General features: G+C 40.7%; 1 protein-coding gene across 4 annotated transcripts in view; it reads left to right on the top strand.

Moving 5' to 3' along the window:
• The window catches only part of vti1a (vesicle transport through interaction with t-SNAREs 1A), a 295,526-nt gene that overhangs the window by 2,012 nt on the left and 267,642 nt on the right, over positions 1 to 25,872 (top strand). For all 4 annotated transcript variants that reach the window (XM_078413499.1, XM_078413501.1, XM_078413498.1 and 1 more), the window contains exons 2-3: positions 4,511 to 4,569; positions 17,038 to 17,148. In XM_078413499.1, coding sequence (XP_078269625.1) covers positions 4,511 to 4,569; positions 17,038 to 17,148 — 170 coding nt within the window. The remainder of the gene's footprint in view (positions 1 to 4,510; positions 4,570 to 17,037; positions 17,149 to 25,872) is intronic.

The following is a 25,872-nucleotide window of genomic DNA, read 5'->3' as shown; positions in this document are numbered from 1 at the left end:
GCCTGGATAATTGATGGCAACCGACCAACCCTTTGTGCCTCTTCTGCGTGTTCAGTAAGATCATGGTTAACCTTTCACTTCAACTCAACTTTCCTGCACTAATCCAGTTTCTCTTGATTCTCTTAATATCCATAAAATCTTTTGACATTTTTCTGAAATATGCTATGACTGAACTTCGAACGAAGTCTTCTAGGGAAGAGAATCCCAGTATGTTCTGGATGAAGAATTATTTTCTTATCTCAATCCAGAATGATGACTGACTGCTTATTTTTGGTTTGGTTCTGGACAGTATTCTTACAGCTGCACTGTTGAGCTTTGTTAGAATTTTGTATGTTTCAGAAAGGCAGAAGCAGTTAGCATTGTTTCCCCCAACCCCTACCCACTTCATCTCAGGTCTTAAGCCTTTCGATAAATCAATAGATTGTATATTTAAAATGGATCCCCAATTACTTTAGAACATAGAACAAAGAACAAAACACAGTTAAACACAGGAGAAGGCCCTTCAGCTCACAATGTCCATGCCCGACAAAATGCAAAGTTAATCTCCTCTGTCTGCATGTGATTCCCTGCTTATACATGTGTTTAAAAAAAAACTTGATCCTCTTTAAACCATGTCCACTCACCTTAGACCATCGAAGAGTACTGCACAGAAACAGGCCCAGGCCACATGTTCATACCAAATGTGATGACAAATTAAACTAATCTCCTGCCTGCACATGATCCCTATGCTCAATTCCCAGCCTATCTAAAAGCCTCGTAAATGCCACTATTGTATCTGCCTCATCCGCCACCCCTGGCAGTATGTTCTGGACACACACCACTCTCCGAACACCAACCAGCATCTGCAGTTCCTTCCTACCCACCATTGTGTGTCTATGTGTAAGATAGATAGATAGACAGACAAACAAACAAACTTATCCCGCACACCTCCTTTACACTGTGCCCCCTCTCATCTTAAAGTTATGCCCTTTAGTCTGCCATTTCCACTGGCAAAAAGATTCTGACTATCTACCCTATCTCATTTTTTTTATACTTCTGTCAGGTCTCCCCATATTTTATAAATGTAACCAAAATTATAAAATCCTTATTATGATGACTGTATGAAGCAAAATGTTGCTCACTGTTCAGTTCTTAGTCTGTTACAAGCATTAGTCGCCCACTAATTATATCCTATTACAATTACCTTGTTTTTAGGATGAAACTTAAATTAGACACTACTATTTTTTTTTCTTTAAAGAACATATTATTTCTGGTGGCGCAGTGGCAAATACATTGGAACTAAATCATACAGAGTGACGAGGTCAGAACTGAGTCATTTAGCTAGTCCTCAAGCTCAGTGTGGTGCAAAACAAAGGCCATCAATTGAGATTTTGTTTTCTTTCTCTCTCGCTCTTTAAATATATCAAGGTTTGTGCTCTTCTTTCCCCATTTTGTTTTATGTTTATAAAGGCAGAAGAAGGCTGTTTAACTTATCAGATTCTTACTGATCCACAGGGAAGCAATCTTATTTGTCATATAGTGGTTGAAGTAGGTAACAATAACAACATTTAAAGGACGTTTGGAAAGGTACATTGTTAGGAGGGGTTTAAAGGGATATGGACCACATGCGGGTAAATAGGTCACACTGAGATGGGGCATCTTGGTCAGCATGAACTAGTTGGACTGAACGCCCTATTTCCATGCTGTACGACTCTGTGACTCTATATTCTCCCTCTACTTGTATCCTTGTGCCCTAAAAATTATCCTTGCACATGTCAATCAAATCCTCTTGGATTCTTTTTCCATTAACCTGCATTAAGATAAGTTCCCTTTAACATTCACTAAGAAGTAAATTGTGCAACTTTCTGGGTATTTCCATATTTGGGAGAAAACTATGCATGTGGAGGCAATATAAGCAGTCAGGAAAAGAATGTCCAAAATCTGCACAGGCAATATCTAAAATGAGGATTGAACTCCATCTGAATACCTTTGCTGCACTCTGCAATGTGAGTCATTGGAGGTTTACAGTGATACCTGAAAAACACATCTCGAGAGCCACCTCTCGGTGATGGCAGACATCAGTGAGGAAATGCACCATTGCCTTCCAATCGGCAATGGAGACGTTTGTTGATAGATTGAGAAATGCAGTGTTTGAAAATCAGTTTTTCAAAACTGGTACAAAGCTTGTGCCAAGCAGCAGTGATCCTGGCTTCCTAAATGATTCAGACAACTGATAGCACGTCAAGCACAGGAAAGATATCACCAAAGCTGACTCTACAAAATCCTCCCAGCTCGTTGAACATATAAGAAAACTAATGTTTGTTGGTAGGCCAACATCTGCGAGGCTGGCCACATTATTCGCATGCATGACACCGGATTTCCAACACAGATAGTCTATTCCTAGTTCTATCATGAACAAACATGACAGAGAAGAGATTACCAGACAGACGGGCGAAAGATTCAAGAATGTGCTCCATATCTCCTTATAAAGTTTGCAACATAACAGAAAAGGTTAGAAAGCTCAGCAGGTCTGGAAGCATCAATAGAAATAGAAACTGGAGTTCTGATGAAGACTTCAACTTGAAACATTAACTGATCCTTTTTCTACAGATGCTGGCTTGCTGAGTATATCTACTATTTTCTGCATTTACCTCAGAATTATAACAGCTGCAGTTTTTTTTTAATTTCCATCCCCACTAACTCCAAGAACTCCAGATCAATGACCAGGCAAAGTATAACTACTTTTATGTGCAATGACAGCAGTAAATTGCCTATTCCTCCCAGGGGTGAATTTTAATGCTAAATTCTATAGTCAAAATAACCTTAGATTAAATAATCTATTGATTCTATTGGTTGTACTATTTCAAAATTTTTAATGTGAGTTTATCCCTCATTGCTCACTGCTTGCAGGAAGCAGTTAATAATAAAAACAATATATATTGCTTACGCTGTCATCTACTGAAAAGTAACTGATGAACAATGATCAGTGCACGTGACAGTACAAATAACGTGCTTTTCTTCAAATTTTGAATTGCTGGTTCTGTGGTCATATTATTCCATTAATCCCAGTTCTTTCCACTTAGTTGGCTGTTTTTCTTTACCTTCTGGTATTTACCCAGTTCTCTTGAATGTTGCTATTGAATTGGTTCTTATCACCCTTTTATACAGCAACATTCTGTCTGAGCAAGTCCAGAAATTCACAACCTAAAATTGCTTTCCTGGTATTATCGCCTGCTCTTTTGCCAGTCATCTTAATCCCCTGATCTTTGGCTATCAACAAATGGAAACAATTTATTTTTGCTAACTCCAGCATAACAGAAAATATGAGCAGGAGTTGTTTGTTTGAGCCTGCTTTGGCATTTGTAAGATTGAAAACAGAAAATGCTGGAAAGACTCAACAGATCAGGTGGCATATTTGTGGGGGAAAAGAAGAAAAATGTCACCTATCGATTTTGCTGAAGAAGGGTCCCGCCCCAAAACATCGCCCATCCATATTTCTGAAGAATGGTCCCAACCTAAATCGTCACCTATCCATTGTACTGAAGTAGGGTCCCAACCCAAAATGTTACCCATCCGTGCCTGAAGAAGGGCTCTGACCCATAACGTCACCTATCCATGGTCTCCAGGGATGCTGCCTAACCTGCTGAGTTACTCCAGCAATTTGTGTCTTTCTAAAGATCCTTTACAGTTCTCTTGCATGACTGTCTTGGTACATAAACTCAAAACAATTTCCCTTACCCATTCTACTTTTTTTTTTGTCGTTTCCACCATTGTTCTGATTTTTTTTCAAATATTATGAATCATATTCATGAACAATTTTCTGTGTGTTTGGAATTGGTAAAACAGCTATGAAAAATAGCATTCTAATAGTTTTGGAACAGAAATAAACTGCTGGAGGAGCTCAGCAGATCAAGCAGCATCTATGAAGGCAAATGAATGGTGATAGTTTCAGGTCATGATCCTGCATCAGGATGCAGGGTCATGACTTAAAATGTCGACTATCCTTTTGCCTCCACAGATGCTGTTTGAATTGCTAAGTTCCTCCAGCAATTATTTTTGATTTTCCTCCAGATTTTAGCATCTGCAGTCTCTTGGGTCTCCATTTTAATAGTTCTGTTGTGTCATCACTGGGTTTCAATTAAAGGGCATGATGAACCTAACTTTAATTGTCTAAAATATTTAAATTATATATAATGCTGCATTGTACGATATTGCTGCTTACCAGATAGTTGTGGAAGTTAAGTTACCTGTCATCACCCACTTGAATCCTTGATGTATTTGTCATCAGTTCTTAATTTAAAAGAAATAATTTGATAATTCGAGCATATAAAAACTGTTATCGTCACTTGCTGTCTTTCAACAATGATGTACATTTTATGGTTTTGATTGTTACTGATTTGATATCAAATTTAAATGCTAAAGTAAGTACACCATTAACTCAAAACCTTCTAAATATAATTTTAATCTCTTTAGGAAGATTATATTTCATGTAATGAAATCTGGAATATTTATTCATTTGTTAATTTTCTAGATGACAAGAAAGGTATGGTTGCAAATGTGGAAAAGCAAATTGAAGAGGCTCAGGAACTGGTAAGAAGCCTACTATGTGGAAGTCTAATTGATTCTTCGTGAATTGTGTTAAATTTGGACGTGAGGAGTGAAAGATGTGAATTTTATTAATACGGATACAGTTACAATATACGTGATTAATTTTATTCCATTCTCTCGAGTGGTTAATCTTTGATATTACTTTGAGCATGAAAGTCAAATTCTTCAATTCCAGATGAGGTTCAATTTAGTTGGACCATTTCTGCTAGAACAAATGTGATAATTTGTGAGTTTAGTTTGTGTGCTTGATGTACAATGTTGTCAAATGTATAATCACTCCCTTTGGAAAAACATATGTTTGGATTTCTCCAGCTATTGTGTTCTGATGGCAAGTTGCTCCGATGCTCCATTTTGATACAGTCAGAGAATCACACACCAGTTTTCATTGGTGGGTTGGTGGTGGAGAGAGTTAACAGCTTCAAATTTCTGGGCATTAACATCTCAAATGATCAGCCTTGAGCCCAGCACAAAGATGGAATCATGAAGAAAGCACACTGGTGCTTCTACTTTCTTAGAAGCTTCAAGGGATTCAGCGTGTCTCCTAATTAACAAATTTCTACAGATGTCCTTTAGAAAGTATTCCTGGCTGGTTGCATTCTGGCCTGGTATGACAATTCAAATGCACAGGAACGCAAGAGGCTGTGGGGAGATGTGGACTCATTCTGGTCCATCATGGGCATAGCCCTCCGCTCTATTGAAAGCATCTACACGAGGCACTGCTTCAAGAAGGTGGCATCTGTCTTCAAGGGTGTTCACCATCTAGGCCACACCCTCTTCTCACTGCTACCATTGTGTTTAACAATTTTTCTTTGTACATTCTTATTTTTGTTTTAGAAATTGTATGTGTGATTTAGGTACAATTTATGTGTAATTTGTTTTTGTGTGTTTTTCTGAGTCTATGTGCCTGTAATGCTGCAAGTAAGATTTTCATAGTTTCTGTACCTCGCTGTACTTGTGCATATGACAATAAACATGACGATTTAAATGGCTGAGATTTATCGCTGGGCCTGTAGTTTGATGAAGTTGCATTATTATTTCTGGATTCCTTAATTTGCAGGGCAGATTCAAGTTGGACTCCCAAAGTAGCAAAATTAATTTTGCATGGATTGCATGTGCCTGAATTTCAGACCTTTGCTTTGCATCTGTTGGATCCTAAATTACCTATCGAAAAAATTGCTATCAAGAAACAATAGGAAGCTGTAGTGTAGAAATAGTGAAAGCAGCTATGTTAAAAAGGTCCATTAAGTTGCTGTCAAAGAGTAATTTAACTTGGCCTTTCCGCCCACTAACTATCAAATATCCAGTTCCAGTAACCCCATTTGATTCTCTCAATATTCCCATTAACTCTTCCCTATAGATTCTCACCATCTGCATACTAGGAGCAATTTCAGAACACCAGGAAGAAACCCACATGAGCACAGGAGGGCTGTGCAAACTCTGCATAGGCAACACCAGAGGTCAGGATTGAACGCCTCTGTGCACATTTCTTTGCAAGATGCCACCCAATTTGACTTTAAAGAGCTCTCATATTCCCCCTGATTCAGTTCTGTTCTTTTTCTGTAAACATAGATGATTTAGACTTGAGTTTAAGAATCACGGTCTTGGGGCATTTGCAAACACTACGCGGTACAGTGAAGATAAAAGTGATGAGTGAACTGGGGGTAAGACATTTAAGATAGCATTTGGGATATGCTATCTAATGTGACTGAATGCAAGGTTACAAATTCTAGATTTAAAAATAAGGAATGGTGTGTACACATTCAGTGAAAAGACTAAAGAGAAAGTATTTATGAAACCCAACGAAGAGTTCAAAGACATAAATGTGAAGAGATTGCAAATATATCAAACTATGTTTTTTTGTAACAAAAGGCTAACATTTTAAGTTCTATAAATTTAAGAATGGAGAATGAACTAATGGCAAATTTGTATAAGCTATGGCACAGTCACATTGCTGTGTCCAGTGTGAGGCATTCTATTGTGAAAGTGGCCATAAAGATATTAACACAGTAAATTTATCAAAATGAACTCAGGATTAGAAAATGTGCTCATGGAAGACATTTGAGATATGATATTTCTCGTCAATGAAATAAAGAATGGGACTGAATAGCGTTTTCCAACATGAGAATACTTTGCTTAATGACTAGCAAAATTAAAACTCTTTAGCGCTGGTTGGACATTGGGTGGTGGATGATTGGTTGCCAAACTTCTATTTCCATTAGTTTTCGTGAATTGCTACAGTTTTTTTTACTGATGACGATAACAGTAAACATTTGGTTGCATTTATTCTGGTTGAGAAGTTACTGAAACAGGACTTTGCATTAAATTTGGTTTCAAAGAATGGTGGTTGCGGTTAGATGGGCATGGAGAATTAGGAGCAGGAAAGATGACTTTACTCTTCTAGCCTGCTCTACCATTCAGTACAGTCATGGCTGATCATCTGCCTTAATGTAGGTTTTCATTTTCTCTTCATAGTTCCTAGTGCCTTTTGTGTATAGAAATATATCTCTCTTCTAAAATATATTCAGCCACCTTGCCTCTAGAGCCTCCTGAGGTTGAGGATTCCACTGCAGCACCATTTTGCGAGTGAAGAAAGTACTTTTTTGCTCACTCCAAAATATCTTGACCTACTTCCTCTGACTTTCAACCTTTGTTCTATATCCTGCTGCCAGGGGATTTGACCTTCCTGCATCCAGGCTGTCATGCCTGTCAGATCTCATTGAAACGTACAAAGTTCTGCATGTTTTAGTGAGCTCCCTTCTCATTCTTCTAAACTCTGGTAAATGCAGGCTGAGCCAATCTAAACTCTCCTCATATAACGGATGTGCCATCCCAGTAATCAGTCTGGTGAACCTTCTATGCAAGTATGTGCCTTTTCTTCAGTAAATAGATACATGTTGCACAGTAATCCAGTTGTGGTCCCATGCAGTGGGATGTAGAATTAATGGAAATCTTTCTCAGATATGAGAGAGGCATGTGCTTCATTTAAGGGATAATCAGATAAATATTGATGGTTGATAACTTGTGGCTCTGTGAGAGAGTGTAGAACAGTGGATTTATTTTCTGATTTTACTGAAGACCCAGGATGGACATGTTATGCCATAAACTACTCTATCTCGTTTCTGAAACCTAACAACTATTTGATTTCTAAAAAGCTGTCAAGCATTGGCTTAATATCTGGAAAGGACTTATCTACTCAGAGGTGCTTGGATATATTTTCTTGCATCTTATTTCCGCAATCCCGAAACTTGGCTGCAAATCACCAGCCTATTTCCTCAAATATTTGTGAGATCTCCACTATCAGTACTGTAATTATAGGAAAGTGCAGCATAGGAAGAGGCTAAATACAAACACCTGGAGGAGCTCAGGCAGGTCAGGTCAGGTAGGGGGAAATGGACTGATGACATTTAGGGTCTATCTATTTTTTTTGGAGTTTTTCCACTGTGTTATCCATTTGAGTTCTTCCAGCAATTTGTTTTTTTGCCCCACATTCTGGCATCTGCAGTATTTGTGTCTTCAGAGGAAGAGGCTATTTGGCTAATGTGTACATGCTGTTCAAAAATTGGCTTTGCTAATACAATATCACTTCAAAGCTTCTGGAACACCTAGATAACAAGTACCCCTATGCTTTACTCCTGTTTATTAACCACAACCCTTCCTTCAACATCATGATCCTATCCAAGCATATCTTAAAACTTCTGGACCTAGGAATCAGCTACCCCCCCTGCCACAGGATCCTTGACTTTCTGACCCACAGACCTCAATCAGTGAGGATAGGTGTCAGCACATCGTCGATAATAACTCTCAACGCCGGTGCCTGCAAGAATGCCTTCTCAGTCACCCACTATGTTCCCTAAACACTCGACTGTAGGTCTAATTCCATCTACAGATTTGCAGATGACACCACTATGGAGGGCCGATTCGTAAACAATGAAGAGACGGAGGAAGGGAAGGGGATAGAGAACTTAGTGACATAGTGTTAGGACAATAACTTCTCCCTGAATGTCAACAAGACGAAGGAGCTGGTTATTAACTTCAGGAAGTATGGTGGAGTACATGCCCCAATCAGGCTCAAACACACTGGACAAGGTGTACACCAATGTAAAGGACGCCTACAGAGCTCTCCCCTGCCCACCCCTGGGACAATCCGATCACCTCTCACTGTTTCTACTGCCCGCATACAAACCCCTCATCCGCAAGACCAAACCCACAATAAAGACGGTCAAAATATGGCCCGAGGATGCCACCCTACAACTCCAGGACTGCTTTGATCGCACCGACTGGGACCTGTTTGCACAACAGGCCACCTACGGATCAGAGGTAGACTTGGAGGAATACGCATCCACTGTGCTCTCCTACATCAACTGCTGTGTGGAGAATGTCACGGAGGACAAGGAGATAAAGATGTTCCCAAACCGGAAACCCTGGATGAATAAGGAGGTACAGAACCTGCTGAGGGCACGCAACAATGCCTTTAAATCTGGTGACACTTCAGCATACAATGTTGCCAGGTCAAACCTGAACAAAGGTATTAAAAGGGCCAAAGACACACACAGGCAACGGGTGGAAGACCACTTCAACACCACGGACACTAGAAGCATGTGGCAGGGTGTCAGGGACATCACTGGCTACAAGAGCAGCCCTGCCTGCCCCCACAGCGATATGGCACTGACCAACGAGCTTAACACCTTCTTTGCCCGCTTTGAAACTGGCAAAACCACCTTGAGTGAAAGAACCCCAGCCGAGGCGGTGGGACAGGTCTTGCAACTGAACACACAGGAGGTACAACGCGCTCTGCAAAGGGTCAACCCACGCAAGGCTGCAGGACCGGATGGAGTTCAAGGAAGGGTACTGAAGGACTGTGCTGAACAGCTGGCTGAGGTATTCACCAGGATCTTTAACCTGTCATTATCTCTAGCTACGGTCCCCAAGTGCCTGAAGTCGGCTATCATAGTTCCGGTGCCGAAAAAAGCAAAGATCTCCAACCTGAACGACTACTGCCCGGTTGCCCTAACGCCGATAGTCATGAAGTGCTTTGAGAGGCTGGTCCTCTCACACATCAAATCCAGCATCCCTGACTCACTGGACCCACATCAATTTGCATACAGGGCAAATAGATCCACAGAGGACGCCATCTCTCTGGCTCTTCACACTGTCCTGACTCACCTAGAGAGACAGGGCACGTACGTGAGGATGCTATTCATAGACTATAGCTCCGCCTTCAACACAGTCATCCCCACCAAGCTCATCACCAAACTCCATCAGCTAGGCCTCAGCTCGTCATTATGTGACTGGATCCTGGACTTCCTGCTGGAACGACCGCAGGCAGTGAGAATGGGTCCGCACCTGTCCTCCACTATCACCCTGAGTACCGGCACACCACAGGGCTGTGTTCTGAGCCCCATGCTCTACTCCCTCTTCATACACGACTGTGTTCCTGCATTCGACACCAACACCATTGTCAAGTTTGCAGACGACACAACGGTGATCGGGCTTATCACCAACGGGGATGAAACAAACTATAGAGCGGAGGTGCAGAACCTGGCGGACTGGTGCTCGGATAACAACCTGTCCCTAAATACCACCAAGACCAAGGAGCTGATCATCAACTTCCGTAGGTCACATAACGGGGAATATGCCCCGATCTCTATCAACGGGGACAGTGTGGAGAGAGTGTCCAGCTTCAAGTTTCTGGGCACTCACATTTCGGAGGACCTAACATGGTCCAATAACACTGCTGCGCTGGTCAAGAAGGCACAACAAAGACTGTTCTACTTAAGAACACTGAAAAAGTCTGGTCTACCCCAACAGCTGCTGACGACCTTCTACCGCTGCACCATAGAGAGCATCCTAACGCATGGCATCCCTGTGTGGTACCTCAGCTGCACGGAGGCAGAAAGGAAAGCTCTACAGCGGGTAGTCCATAGAGCTCAGAGGGCCATCGGAACACAGCTACCAGACTTGGAGGGCATCTACAACACACGATGCCTCAGAAAAGCCACCAGCATCCACAAAGACTCTTCACACCCCTGCAACAGTCTGTTCGAACTCCTTCCATCGGGCAGACGATACAAGGCCTTCTACGCCCGCACTTCCAGACTCAGGAACAGCTTCATCCCCAGGGCCATAGCTGCTATGAACCGGTCCTGCTGAGCCGGATGGCCACAACGCATAGATCAACTTGCACTTTACCCTGTCTAAAAAACTGTTACAATTGTTTCGTTTCGTTGGGTTGCTGTTAATTACTTAAATTATTGCATCGTATGGGAGGCGCATTCCCAATCTCGTTGTACCCCTGGGTACAATGACAATAAAGATATATTGTATTGTATTGTAATAATGATAGGGGAAATGGTTGAAAGCTTCATGTTCCTTGATGTCAATATTACAATGATGTGACAGCCAAGAAGGCACACCAATGCCTCTACTTCTTGAGGAGAATGAGGACATTTGGCATGCCTTCAGTGACTCTTACAAACGTTCACATATCACCATCGAAAGCATGCTGTAGTTTTGCACCACAGCTTGATTTGGGAACAGCTCTGCCAAAGACTAAGAAATTGCAAAGAGTTGTAGATGTAGCCCAGTCCATCATGCAGACTAGACCTCACCATTGACTCTGCCTATACTTCATGCTGCCTTGGAAAAGCAGCCAACATATCAAAGGCTTATCTCACCCCGGTCATTCCTCCTTCTCCCTGTTCCCATCCAGCAGAAGGTACAGATGCTTGAAAGCGTGCACCACCAGACTCGAGACCAGCTTCTTCCTCCCTGTCCTCAGGCTTCTGAATGGTCCTTTCATAAGCGAGAGTACTGTCCGATTCACCTCTACCCCATTGAGGACATTGGGCATTATTTATGGAACTGATGCGCTACAATGCTGAGAACTACATTCTGCACTTTTTATCCTCTCCGTTACTCTATCAAATGTACGAGTTTGACTTGATTATATGCATGTACGGTACATGTTTGGATAGCATGCTAAACAAAGCTTTTCAATATATCTTGTGACAATAATAAACCTAAATCTAAACTTAAACTTTGTGGTGTGCAGTTCATAAGTGGGCATATATGAACCTTTTATTTTATTTTACCAGTTTCTGACAGTGAATTCTAGACCCCTTCTAATCATTGAGAGGAAAATACTTCTTTGCAAATCCCTTCTAATCCTTTGACCAATTACTTTAAATCTATGCTTTTTAGTTATTACCTACTCTGCCGAAGGAAATAGGCCATTTTGATGGGCTCTTGTCCAGACATATTATAATTTTGAATCTCTTGATTAAATTATCTAATTTCCAAAAATGTACCCCCATCTTAACCATTTTTACCTAATAACAAAAATAATTACAGACCTGGCAACTTGTTTTTAAGTCTTTGCACTGTCTTGGCTGCAATTACAACCTTTGTCGTGTGGTGTGATTACAGCTGTTCACAATATTGTAAGATGTAAATTAACTATCATTTATACAGTTCCAAGAGAGTCAAGTGATACTTATATGTACTGACAATGAAACAATGAAATTCTTACTTGCTGCAGCTTAACAGGCCTGTATTTGCAAAAACACAGGTAAATATATATAATATTTAAAAATACAATAAATTACTAACTGTACCACAAGGTAACCTTCGTAGTGCAAAACTGAAGTTTGGAAGATTATAGGTGCAGACCTTAATGTTGTTAGTTTTGTGTTCAAGAGTTAATGGTTGGTGGGTAGAAGCTGTCTTTGAACCTGACTGACATGGTTATCAAACCCCTCTGCCTTCTTCCTAATGGCAGTAGCAAAAATAGAGTGCGGCCGGGGAGGTGTTGGTCTTTAATGATATTGGCTGTTATTTTGAGGCAGTGCCTCCTAGAGATCCCTTCCATAGTGGGGTTCACAGTACCTATGATAGAATAGTGCCTATCATTTTCTGTAGTCTCCTTCGTTCCTGGATGCTCGATTTGTCGAACCAAACCATGATGCAACCAGTCAGTAGATTCTCCACAGTACACTTGTAGAAGTTCAATAAAGTAAGGATGGACATCCTGAATCTGCTCAATCTTTTAAGGAAGTAGAGTCATAGACCTCCTGCTCTTGTATTTGTATTGAAGATAAACACAAAATGCTGGAGTAACTCAGCAGGCCAGGCAACATCTCTGGAGAAAAGGAATACATGACGTTTTGGGTCGAGACCCTTCCTCAGACTGAGAGTCAGGGGAGAGAGAGGGAATCTAGAGATATGAAGAGGTACAAAGCACAAATGAATGAAAGGTATGCAAAAGGACAAAATAAAAGCCGGCAGCGAAGATCAAGGAAGGTGAAGCCCACAATGGTCCATTGTTGAATGTGGAGAAGGTGATAATGAGTGAAACTAACTAGTGAAACTAGGCAGGATGACAGTATAACTATTCGGATGACTAGGGTGGGGGAGGGACAGAGAGAGAGAGGGAATGCAGGAGTTACTTGAAGGTAGTGAAATCAATATTCATACCACTGGGTTGTAAGCTGCCCAAGCGAAATATGAGGTGCTGGTCCTCCAATTTGCATGTGGCCACACTATGACAATGGAGGAGGCCCAGGACAGAAAGGTCAGTATGGGAATGAGAAGGGGAGTTAGTGTTTGGCAACCTGGAGATCGCATAGGCCAAGGTAGGTATTTGTATTGTTGTGTTATGAAATGAGATTTATTATCCCGTGCATCTATAAAATTATTTACAGCACACATCATTTTGAAGATATTCTTTATACACACATGTTTGTTAAGGCATTGAAATGCAGTTTGGATTTATTGGATGAATCAGAAACTTGACTCGAGGCCTTTTGAGTAAAATAATTAATGATTTAGAATCTAAAAATAATAAATAAAAATGCAGATGCTGAAAATTAAAAACAAAACAGAAATGCTGGATATGCTCAGCGGGCCCCGCCGCATCTGCCGGAGAAAAACAGGGTGAATGTTTCAGTTTGGGAATCTTTGGAAGAACTAAAAAAAAAAAGAAACTTGTAAAGCTTCAGAGAAAGTCAGGGAGGGGATGTCTCTGATAAGATAAAAACTGGGGTGACCATGGAGATAAGCTGTACACAAGGCCATCAGGTGAATGGGAGCAGTTAGAGGGCGAGAACGTTGATGAAAGAACATAGACAAAAGAATGTGCAAATTGTGCAATGCAGAGCAGGAGGACAAGGAGTACAAGAGGACAATGCAGAGCAGGAGGACAAATACCAGGTCCGGCTGGGCATTTTCTCCACTTCCAGAGAGGAAGATAAATGGGGAAACAATGAGCTGAGCTAATAGTACAGGTGTCTGAAGAAGGGTCTCGACCCGAAACGTCACCCATTCCTTCTCTCCTGAGATGCTGCCTGACCTGCTGAGTTACTCCAGCATTTTGTGAATAAATACCATCGATTTGTACCAGCATCTGCAGTTATTGTCTTATACTAATAGTACAGGTGGATCAATGACAGACCGAGATGCAAATTACCTGAAATTGCATAGGTCAATATTGTAGTCCAGAACACTACCGAAGGGTTGTGTGAGCAGTCAGTTATATCCAGAAGGCCGCAAGGCGCCCAGTAGGACAATTGGGTGTTGTTCCTCAAGCATGTGTTGATCATTGACATTCTGATATTATGAGAGGCCACAGAATGGGAGTGGCATGATGAGTTAAATCAGCTGGCAGAGGGAGAGAGAAACTTAGGGTCTCCTCTGATGACTCAATGCAGATGTTCTATGAAGCAATCACTCCTTTTATGTGTGGTTTTTCCATTGTCGAGGACTACATTGTGAACAACAAATGCAATACACTAGATTGGAAGAAGTGCAAGTAAATCACAGCTCCACGTGGAGGCTTTTTTAGTTGCTTGGTTGGTAAAGAGGGAAGAGGTGAAAGGAGAAGTGTCATTAAAAGGGGGTGGGGTGGGGTGGGGGTAGTTGGAAGATTGGGTCATGGAGTCACAGATAGAACAATCCCACAAAATGCACAAAGGGAAAGTTAGGGAAAGATGTCTGGTGGTGGAATCTCTGAAGGTGGAGAAATTGTGGAGAATGAACTGTGAATGTGGAAGCTGGTAGTGAGGAAGGTGAGGACCAGGGGAACTCTATCCTTGTTCTATTCTGGAGGAAAGGGAGTGGAAGCCGAGGCTGGGGAAATGGATGAGATGCGGTCAATTCATTAACAATGGTAGAGGGGAAGCTGTGTTTCAGTGAGAAAATGAAGACATTTTAGGGGCACATGTATGGAAAATATCACCATCAGAGAAAACACAATGGAGATGGAGAAATTTGGAGAATGTGATCTTTCCTTGGAGAAGACAGTGTGGGATGAAAGTAGTTGAGATAGTTGATAGTGTTCGTACACTCATAATGGATGTTAGTAGGAAACTCATTTCCAGAGATGGAGACAGAGATCTAGAAAAGGCAAGGAAGAGTCAGAGATTATGTGAAAGTGAGGGCACGATGGAAATTGGCAGTGAATTGGTAATGTAATGATGAGTTCTGTATTAGTGTAGGAGGCATTACCAATGCAGTCAATGACCTGAAGCAAATTTGAGGGATTGGGCCATGTGGGACTGAAACTCAGACTGTTCCACATATCCTACAAGACTACAGGTACAGGCCATGGACAGCTTAGGCCTATGGAGGAGAAGTGGTTGGGTGGCTGCTCAAGGAAGCCTTCAGCTTATCCTGGTGTGGGATGGAGATGTAAAGAGATTATATGTCCATGGTAAAGGTAAGACTTCCCGGACCAAGGAATTGGAAATGGTCAAAATGATGGAGGGCATTGGAAGTGTCACCGAAAAAAGTGGGAAGAGACTAGGCCAGTGAAAAGCGGGTGTATGAAGAAGTAATTGCAGTGGTGCAGAACTGGCTGGAACAATGGGGCTGCCAGGGCAGTCCTGATTGTGGACTTTGGGCAGGAGATTGAAAAGGCCGGGGGTTGGGTGGGGGGAGGGGGTTGGGACACTATAAGACTGGAAGCACTGAAGGGAAGATTTTCTGAGGAAATTACATATATGACTGCATGGGTGACCATGGCCTGATGTTTCATAGTCGGATCATGATCCAAAGGGAGTTATGAGGATGTGCCTGAGAATTAACGCCAGGCCTTTGCGAGATAGAGGCAAGTTCACTGAACTGGACCAGTGCCACCTTTCTAATCCCACTGGGCAAGAATTGTGGTATTTTCACAGTAACTACAGAGGTGATTACAAGGATTCACATTGCTGGACATTTTCTTTGACAAGGTCCCACATGGTAGTCTCTGGAACGTTAGAAGACATTAGGATCCAGGGTGACCTAGCCAAATGGATACAAAATTGGCTTGGTGGTCGGATGGAGAGGGTGGTCCTGATGATTACTCTGAAGATTAGAAAACCAGTGTTGTGCTGCAGGGATCAGTGGCCAGTCCCATGTATTTGGTTTTATTTATAATAAATAATATGAATAATTTGAAAGAGGATAACGTTGACATAATTATTAAGTTTGCGAAGACACCAAAATTGGTGTTGTCGTGGACAGTGAATAAGTTTGTCTAAGGTTACAATGGGATATTGATCAATTGAGAAAGTGGATGGAGGAATGGCATATTGAATTTTACTCTAACTCCTTATGAAGTGATGCACTTTGCTAAGTTAAACCAGGGTAAGACATTCGTACTGAATGGCAGGGCCCTGGCGAGTGTGCTTGAATGGGGATATCAAGGGGTACAAGTACATAATTCCTTGAAAAGGTAGTGAGAAAGTCGTCTGGCATACTTGCCTTCATCGACTGTGGCATTGAGTACATCAATTGGGACATCATGTTATTGTTGTACAAAAAGTTATTTAAACTATCCTTGAAATATTATGTACAGATCTGGTTGCCATGTCATAGGAAGGATGTGATCAAACTGGGGAGGGTGCAGAAAAAATTCGTCGTGCCGGTCGTGCCTTATAAGGCGAGGTTTTCTAGGCTGGAACTTCTTTCCCTGGATGGAAGGAGGCTGAGGGATGACCTGGTAAAGGTTGATAAAATTACAAAGAGCATAAATAGGGTAGTCATAATCTTTTTCTCTGGGCAGGGGAGTCTAAAACCAGAAGGCAAAGGTTTTTACATGAGAGAGGAGGAGCAAGATTTTCATACAGATGGTGGTGGGTATATAAAACGAGCTTCCAGAGGAAGTGATCCTCCATCACTTAGAATGCTTAAAAGACATTTGGGCAGGTACATGGGAGGGAACGATTTAAAGGAATATGGCCCATTACTGGACCAACTTAGATGGGCATCTTTGTCTTTATAGAAAAGTTGGGCCTGTATCTATCCCATTTAACTCTATGACTGTATATTGTTAAGCAAAAGCACATTTATTGAATAATGGTGATGGATAGTTTGTAAATTGTCATAGCATTACTATATTACAAAAAATGTTTGCTTTAAAATGGTCTTACAGCAATATTGTTTTCCTTTTATTTATTTTAACTTTGGTAACAGCTCGAACAAATGGATCTTGAGGTGCGTGAGATACCACTGCAAAGCCGTGGCCTGTTCAGCACTCGAATGAAGAGTTACAAGCAAGAACTGGCAAAGCTTGATAAGGACTTTGTAAGTTAATTTCCACTACTTATTGAGACAATAGACTACACAAATGTCACAAACATTTTTGAAGTACATGAAACACCTTGATATATTTGAATAATCTTAATGTTACTTTAGGGTATAACATTATTGCTAAACTGGTAATGTAAGAGTTGTTAATATCGCCAAAAAACTTGTTTTTGATAGTTATTAATCATATGAATATTTTACTACATTTACTCTTGCTGTAAAAACGATGTTGCTCCCATCGTGGTTAAATGAGTAAGCACACAGTTCTTAGTGTATTAAGGCACGCAGTCTAGGAAGTCCAGACTCTACATTGACTATGCAGACCATGACTTTAGAGGAAGAAGAAAATCAAAAGTAGCAGTAATCAGAAGGAAATATTTCTTGTGCTTCCCGTTTTGGTTCATGGGGTTAAATAGATTTAATAACATGTTTCACAAAGTCATTGGAGGCATATTTAATAAGGAACAAGTACTGGGCTATGAGGAGAAATAGAACAGCAGTACTAAATGAATATCTCTCGCAAAGACACAGCAAGATGAAAACTCTTCCCCTGTGCTGCAAGATTATGCCATGCTAGGTTAACATTGAGCATATTGGTTTTACAAGGGGAACAATCAACTAGTATTTCTAATCATGACTCTTACCTATTAACCACTGCTGGAAAGCCAGGAAGATGTGCAAGAGCAAGGTTGGTCCTGGCAGTTCATTCCCTACAGTCCATTAGTCAGCCACCTCATGACACTTGGACCTGCACAGGTAAGGCTAACACTAGTTTGAAATTTGGGAAAATTACTGGGTCCTCTAAAATAATACCATCAATTGGTATTTTCAGGTGAGAGGAAAAAAGGCAAATAAAAGAAGTACAAATTTCCCATAAAAACACCGTGAACAATTGTTACACAACTTTCATACATGGGAAGCTTTTCAGAAATAGCTAGATGTAAGCAAACTTTGGTTGACGATGTCAAAGGAACTGGAAATTCCATGCTGCAGTTTTTCTAAACTATGGTACAGTACAGCAGCCACCACATACTATATTAATATTGCAGAAATAATAGAATGAAAATGACAGATTTTATGAACAACACACAATTTTCATTGGTGGAACTGCACAGAACTTATTGCTTCCTATTCAAGATGTGAAGCTGACAATCAATCTTCTGATTTTTTTTGTTCCGCTATCAAACAACAGTTGTACAGTATTCCTTGATTAACTGAGCAAATGGGTAAAAATATTCCTCATTTCATGTTTATGAATCAGTTTAAAAGATGGTACAATGGAGTATCTATGAATTCTGGCTCATCCCATTCTAGGTTTAAATGTATTTAGCTTCACCACAGATAATATTCTTTTCACAATCCAATTGTTATAACTATTTTCAATAGGCTTTACCAACCATTTTGCTTTCTTCAATTCTGTTGGAATAGTCTATGTCAAGCTGGATATTTAACAACAACAGATCAGACAACAATGTTCTTGTAAATGAAAATTAAAAAAATGGAGGTTCTCACTATCTGAAATATAAGCAAAACATCCTGGAAACACTTTGCAGATCAGACAGTATCTGTGGAAAGAGAATAATTAACGTTTCAGGTCCTGCACCTTTTGTCGGAAAGGAACAAAGTGCTGTGATGAAAGATCTCAGACCTGAAACGTTACGTTACTCTTTACACCGATGCTGCCTGACCTACAGAGTCTTTGCAGCAATTTCTGTCTTCATATCATATGTCCTTCAGTGAAATAGAGGTACAAAGCATCAACCTCTTAAGGATATAATGCTGGCAGTTTGTTAACTTAAATTATAGTTCTAGATATATCCAGAAGGCATGCAATGCTGAATGTGCATTGTCTCCTAAAATACTTTGATTTAATTTTTTTAAATCATTTTTTTCTGGAAATAGTTACCACACTGGATTTTTTTCTTTAAAGTTAGATTTCTGTAATTCTTACCTATTTAATTTTGCTCAATAACCATATTTAGGGTTGAATCTATAACATTTGAATTAGAAGCAGCAGCAGTGGTGGTCGCTACATCCAGTCTTCATATAAAAGGTGATCAGAAAGCTGCCATGTGTTGTGGGAGTGGTGGCTGTGGATCTTTTACTTGATATCTTTGAAAGGTGCAGTTGACTCGATTGTTGCCATGCTCAGTAACTTTGTGAATCTTTTTGGGTTCTTTTTTAGTGAGTTTGTTGGTTGACTATCACATGAAATAGCATAGGATTTGCTCCATTACAAGGATATCTGACAGTGGCTACAGGGAACTGTATGATAACCGCTTGGTACTACAGCGTGGGAAGTAAAATAATTTCTTGTCTAAAATTGTTTGAGGGTTTTCTAGAATCTATATGATGTCAGTCAAAGCTAAAGCTTTACTAAAAGTATTTAGGTGTTTCGAGCTAGGACCTGGATCATTTCCAGGTTTGATAAGCTATCAGGTAATGTAGAGACGTGAGAGACTGCTGATGCTGGAATTTTGAGTAAAACAACAAACTGCTGGAGGGCCTCAGCAGGTCAGCCAGCATCAGTGGAGGTAAATGGAGAGATGACATTTCGGATCAGGACCTTTTGCAGTCTCTTCTGTCTTCATTTCACTGCTTCACTGTAGAATCTCATCAAGGAATGCTCTTTTTGAAGTAATTCTCCTCTCTCTGACCTGAGTTCATGAGACCGTCTCTCACTACTTCCCCTATGATTCCTACTACTTTCCACCATGCCCTAAATTTCCCCTCTTCGCCATTCTTAAAGATGGGACCCAACCAGAAATGTGTCTGTCCGTTTCCCTCCGTCAGGTAATTTACCCCAGATTTCTAAAAAAATAATTTAAAATTTAGTGTAAATTAATATATTTGGCTCGGTAACATTTTGCTTCATTATATTACCATTTCAAATGTGAACCATTTTTGGAATACAATCATTTTGCAGCATACATTTCCTCTGTATATGATATTCATTTTAGAATGGATGTAATTGTGATGGTCTAATGTGCCCAATATTTGTAATTTTCTTTTACAAATCAACATGCTGTTACCATCTCTTGAGTATTATACTGAATCTATTGGCAATATGATGGAAAAGTAAATCTTTAAATTAAAGTTCTTAAAAATGTTTGAGGAAATTCTGTGCATAAAAAGGCCGCAAAGGACTAGAACATATTTCTCATCTTTTATTAATTTTTGTTTGCATTTTATTTCAGCTGTATATAATCCATAAAATTAACTTTAGTTTTACCCGAGACCTATTGCTAAAAAATGTCTAAAATTGAAGTGTTTTAGACAACTGTTTTCTATATTACAATATAATTTCACAGTTAATTGTTTCTCTGAATTGTTCTGAGGAGTGTTGTGTGCGGACATTTTCATGGTATTCATTTTGTGTAGAAAACCTTTTCATCATATTTCACGGCAAACTATTTGCACTCGGATAAAGGTTAAATTATTGTAACCAATTGGAAAACAGAATCCAGAATGAAATTTTAAGAAGCACACCATTGTTGGCTGCTTTGGTCCTGTGATATTTTGTGTAGTATTCAATCTGTTCGTTGAAACAAACTGTCAATGATGATTAGATAGACACTAGATATTATAGATGATTAGACAGTCAATGATGATTGTCTACCTATTCTGAGATGTGAATAACGCTTCACTGAGTAATCAACAAATCCACTTTCTGACTTAAATGAGGTCCATTATTCACAAACTGCTGGAGTAACTCAGCAGGTCAGGGAGCATCTCAGGAGAGAAGGAATGGGTGACGTTTCGGGGCGAGACCCTCTTCAGACCCTTCTAGTATCTTCCATATCATTCCATCCAAAAATTTGGGAAAAGAGCTGGGATGGCTTGTTGGATGCATATAATTTTTAGATGCTGGCAACAATGAAATTGCTTTTGCTTGTATTTTAGATTTAAGCTGGTTGTGAATAATAGTGATCATACCGCTAGATGGCAGTGTTTTCTGACTTTTTAGCTACTGCTGCAGAAATCACATTTTTTCATTTCAACTACTTTCTCCCCTTCCTGTCTTAAAGACTCATTCTTGGATGTAGTAGCAAAATTGGCAACTTTAACTGCTACCTCATTATGTTTAAAGGTAGGCCCTTTGGACCCAAATAATAAATGTTATCGAGTAATTGGGCCTTATAGATATCACAGTTGAACTCTGTGCTCTCTTCACGTCTATTCATGCTTCCCCTTGAAGACATCACAGTGGCAATTAGTGTAAATCTAGTTACTGTGTTCAAATTTTGTTTTTGTTTTTCTTTGTGAACCCTGTGTTGAGGTCATATACAAAAGCTGCCTTTCTTCTGTAATTATATATAAATCTCAATAAAATTAGGCTAACTAGTTCAAATGCTCCAATGCAAGACTTATTTGTGAATACGTCAATAAAACAAAATGCTTTGTTTGATCCATCAGGCTTGCCACATTGCTGAGCCAAACAAAATCTTGGTTCTTCAAATGAGTGTATGTACTTGCCATATCTTTTTTAACCCTTCCATTTAGTCAAGAAAGATTGATGCTATCTAACTTCTTCCAGTGTGCCATAACCATTAACAACTTAGTTTATATCTTTGCAATCAACTGAGCCAATATTTTTTCTATTGTTTGTCGGAGATCTAGAATTCCTGACACAAAGAAGAGGGATTTTAATTTAGTCTTTTAGTTCATAGTTCATAACTCATAGGAGCAGAATTAGGCCATTTGACCCATCGTCTACTTCGCCATTCAATCATAGCTGATCTATCTTTCCCTCTCAACTCCATTCTTCTGCTTTCCCCCTGTAACCGTATGAATCAAGAACCTGCCAATCTCTGCTATAAAAACACCCAATGACTCGGGCTCCACAGCTGTTTGTGGCAATTCCACAGATTCACCATCCTCTGGCTAAAGAAATTCCTCCTCTCCTCCTTCCATAGAAATAGAAAATAGTTGCAGGAGGAGGCTATTTGGCCATTCGAGCCAGCACCGCCATTCATTGTGATCATGGCTGATCATCTACAATCAGTAACCTGTGCCTGCCTTCTCCCCATATCCCTTAATTCCACGAGCCCCGAGAGCTCTATCTAACTCTCTTTTAAATTCATCCAGTGAATTGGCCTCCACTGCTTTCTGTGGCAGAGAATTCCACAAATTCACAACTCTCTGGGTGAAAAAGTTTCTTCTCACAGTTTTAAATGGCTTCCCCTTTATTCTTAGACTATGTCCCCTGGTTCTGGACTCCCCCAACATTGGGAAAAATTTTCTTGCATCTAGCTTGTCTGGTCCTTTTATAATTTTATACATCTCTATCCCCTCTTATCCTTCTAAACTCCAGTGAATACAAGCCCAGTCTTTCTAATCTTTCCTCATTTGACAGTCCCTCCATCCCAGGGATTAACCTCGTGAACCTACGCTGCACTGCCTCAATAGCAAGGACGTCCTTCAAATTAGGAGACCAAAACTGCACACAATACTCCAGATGTGGTCTCACCAGGGCCCTATGCACAACTGCAGAAGGACTTCTTTGCTCCTGTACTCAAATCCTCTCGTTATGACGGCCAACATGCCATTAGCTTTCTTCACTGCCTGCTGTACCTGCATGCTTACTTTCAGTGACTGGTGTTCAAGGACACCAAGGTCTTGTTGCCTAATCTGACACCATTGAGGTCTCATTGCACTTCCCCTTTACCTAATCTGACACCATTGAGATAATAATCTGCCTCCTTATTTTTGCCGCCAAAGTGGATAACCTCACATTTACCTACATTATTCTGCATCGGCCATGCATCTGCCCACTCACTCAACCTGTCCAAGTCACCCTGCAACCTCCTAACATCCTCTTCGCAGTTCACACTGCCACCCAGCTTTGTGTCCTCCGCAAACTTGCTGGTGTTACTTCTAATTCCATCATCCAAATCATTAATATATATTGCAAACAGTTGAGGCCCCAGCACCGAGCCTTGCAGCATTCCACTCTCCACTGCCTGCCATTCTGAAAAGAACCCGTTTATTGCCACTCTTTGTGTCCTGTCTGCCAACCAATTCTCTATCCATGTCAATACCCTACCCCCAATACCATGTGCTCTAATTTTGCGCACAAACCTTCCGTGTGGGACCTTATCAAAGGCTTTCTGAAAGTCTAGATACACTACATCCACTGGCTCTCCTTCATCCATTTTACTTGTCACATCCTCAAAAAATTCCAGAAAATTAGTCAAGCAGGATTTTCCCTTCATAAATCCATGCTGACTTGGACCAATCCTTTTACCGCTATCCAAATGTGCCGTTATTACCTCTTTAATAATTGACTCCAGCATCTTCCCCACCACCGATGTCTGGCTAACTGGTCTATCATTCCCCGTTTTCTCTCTCGCACCTTTCTTTAAAAGTGGGATAACACAAGCTACCCTCCAATCCACAGGAACTGATCCTGAATCTATTGAACATTGGAAAATGATCACCAATGTGTCAATGATTTCTAGAGCCACCTCCTTGAGTACCCTGGGATGCAGATCATCAGGCCCTGGGATTTATCAGCCTTTAGTCCCATCAGTTTACCAATACTATTTCTCGCCTAATGCAAATTTCTTTCAGTTCCTCTGTCTCCCTTAATCCTCTGTCCACTAGTACATCTGGGAGATTGTTTCGGTCTTCCTTAGTGAAGACAGATCCGAAGTACCTGTTCAAGTGAAGACAGGTCCGAAGTACTAAAGGTACTTAAAGTCTGAAGAAGGGTCTCGACCCAAAACATCACCCATTCCATCTCTCCAGAGATACTGCCTGTCCCGCTGAGTTACTCCAGCTTTTTGTGTCTATCTTCGGTTTAAACCAGCTTCTGCAGTTCCTTCTTACACATATTCCAGTGCACATCTGATTTGTACAGATGGTGGCCTCTGATCTGTTCTTGTGGATACAATATTTAATTAACTGATCCAATTAAATGTATGGTCAATGGTGGCCCTCAGGATGCCAACATGAGAGGTTTTTCAGGAAGTGACGCTATTCATTACCAAATGGATGTGGTAAGCTTTCTATTGTTGGCGATGGTCATGACCTGACACCGTTTTCTGCTACCAGCCTATTCCTGGACATTTTCGAGCATTTCCAACAGCTAGGTCTGGATTCATTATCTGAAGAATTGATAATTGAATTGGACTCTTGCAATCAATGGTGAGCAATCTGACTTTTGATCTTTGATGAAGGGAAGGCTAGATGAAGTAACTAACGATGGTTGTGTCTCAGATACCCTTTTGAAGAACATTTGAGAAGTGTAATTGGGTTGAAATGATCGATCATCTAGAGCCACAGAATTCTTTCGGCAAAGATGGTTGTGGTTTGAGTCAGTTGAATATTTCATCCCAATTCCCACTGATTTCAAATTTATTGGGATCTTTGATTTTACATGAGAAAAAAATGCTGTCAGTGTCGCACGCTACTAAATACTGCCTTAATGTCAGCTGGAATTCATCTCTTTCTGTGGAATTCAACACTTTCTGTCAGTGTTTGGACCAGTACTGGAATCAATTAGTTTTTTTGGAATTCATATTGAGCATATGTGTGTAGGGACAATTTTATTCTTGCCTTCAATTGAGAACTGACTGATGAGGGATTAATTGGACTAAATTATGATTTCTCCTGCTCTTTATGGACAAAATACACTTTAGCAATTTTTTGCAAAAAAGTAAACTGCTGAAGGAACTCAGCAGATCAGGCAGCATTGCTAGAGGGAAACGGACAGACGATATTTCGGGTGGGATCCTTCTTCAGACTAAAGATTCGGATGCTGCTCAAGAATCTAGCATCTGCAGCCTCTTGTGTCTCACTTATCAATTTTCTGTTTTGTTGAGCAATTGATAGCATTGTAGCTGCACAACAACAACTTGTGTAGAGTCACAGTTATGCAGCAAAGAAAAACAGGCCTTTCCGGCATCATGTCCATGCCACTCTTTATGCTTATTTGCACTACTCCCATATGTGAATTCTCTGGAGCATATATATTCAGGAATAATATGGCGGCACGGTAGCGCAGCGGTAGAGTTGCTGCTTTACAGCGAATGCAGCGCCGGAGACTCAGGTTCGATCCTGACTACGGGTGCTGCACTGTAAGGAGTTTGTACGTTCTCCCCGTGACCTGCGTGGGTTTACTCCGAGATCTTCGGTTTCCTCCCACACTCCAAAGACGTACAGGTATGTAGGTTAATTGGCTGGGTAAATGTAAAAATTGTCCCTAGTGGGTGTAGGATAGTGTTAATGTGCGGGGATCACTGGGCGGCACGGACTTGGAGGGCCGAAAAGGCCTGTTTCCGGCTGTATGTATATGATATGATATGATATGATATGATATGATAAGAGCGTAGTATATGCCCGCTGGTTTTGGCAGTTTATTGATTTCATGTGGTGAATCAAATTGGATGAGAGACAGATTCTGTTCTTAGTTTGGGCCTTAACATTGGACGAGGTGCAGGGAAGAAAATGAATCTCTCCTGACAAAGATACTCACGGAACTTCCATCATCTATTGTTGAACTGGTTCCTATTTGTAGAGATTTGTTGGAGGTGAGGTGAAGTACTGAGGAACGGAGATGTAGAACCTGACAAATTTGTTAAGTTATAATTTGGGATAAAAACAGAAGACTGCGCCCACCCAGTCATCAATCCTGTTAAAGGGTTACTAATGTGAAACCGTAACTTTGTTTTGCTCTCCACAGGTGCTCCCTTTCCTGCTGAGTATTTCCAGCACTTT

Source organism: Rhinoraja longicauda, chromosome 16, assembly GCF_053455715.1.
Source record: "Rhinoraja longicauda isolate Sanriku21f chromosome 16, sRhiLon1.1, whole genome shotgun sequence".
In the NCBI taxonomy this organism is placed as follows: domain Eukaryota; kingdom Metazoa; phylum Chordata; class Chondrichthyes; order Rajiformes; family Arhynchobatidae; genus Rhinoraja; species Rhinoraja longicauda.
This window is presented reverse-complemented; position numbering and strand designations above follow the sequence as displayed.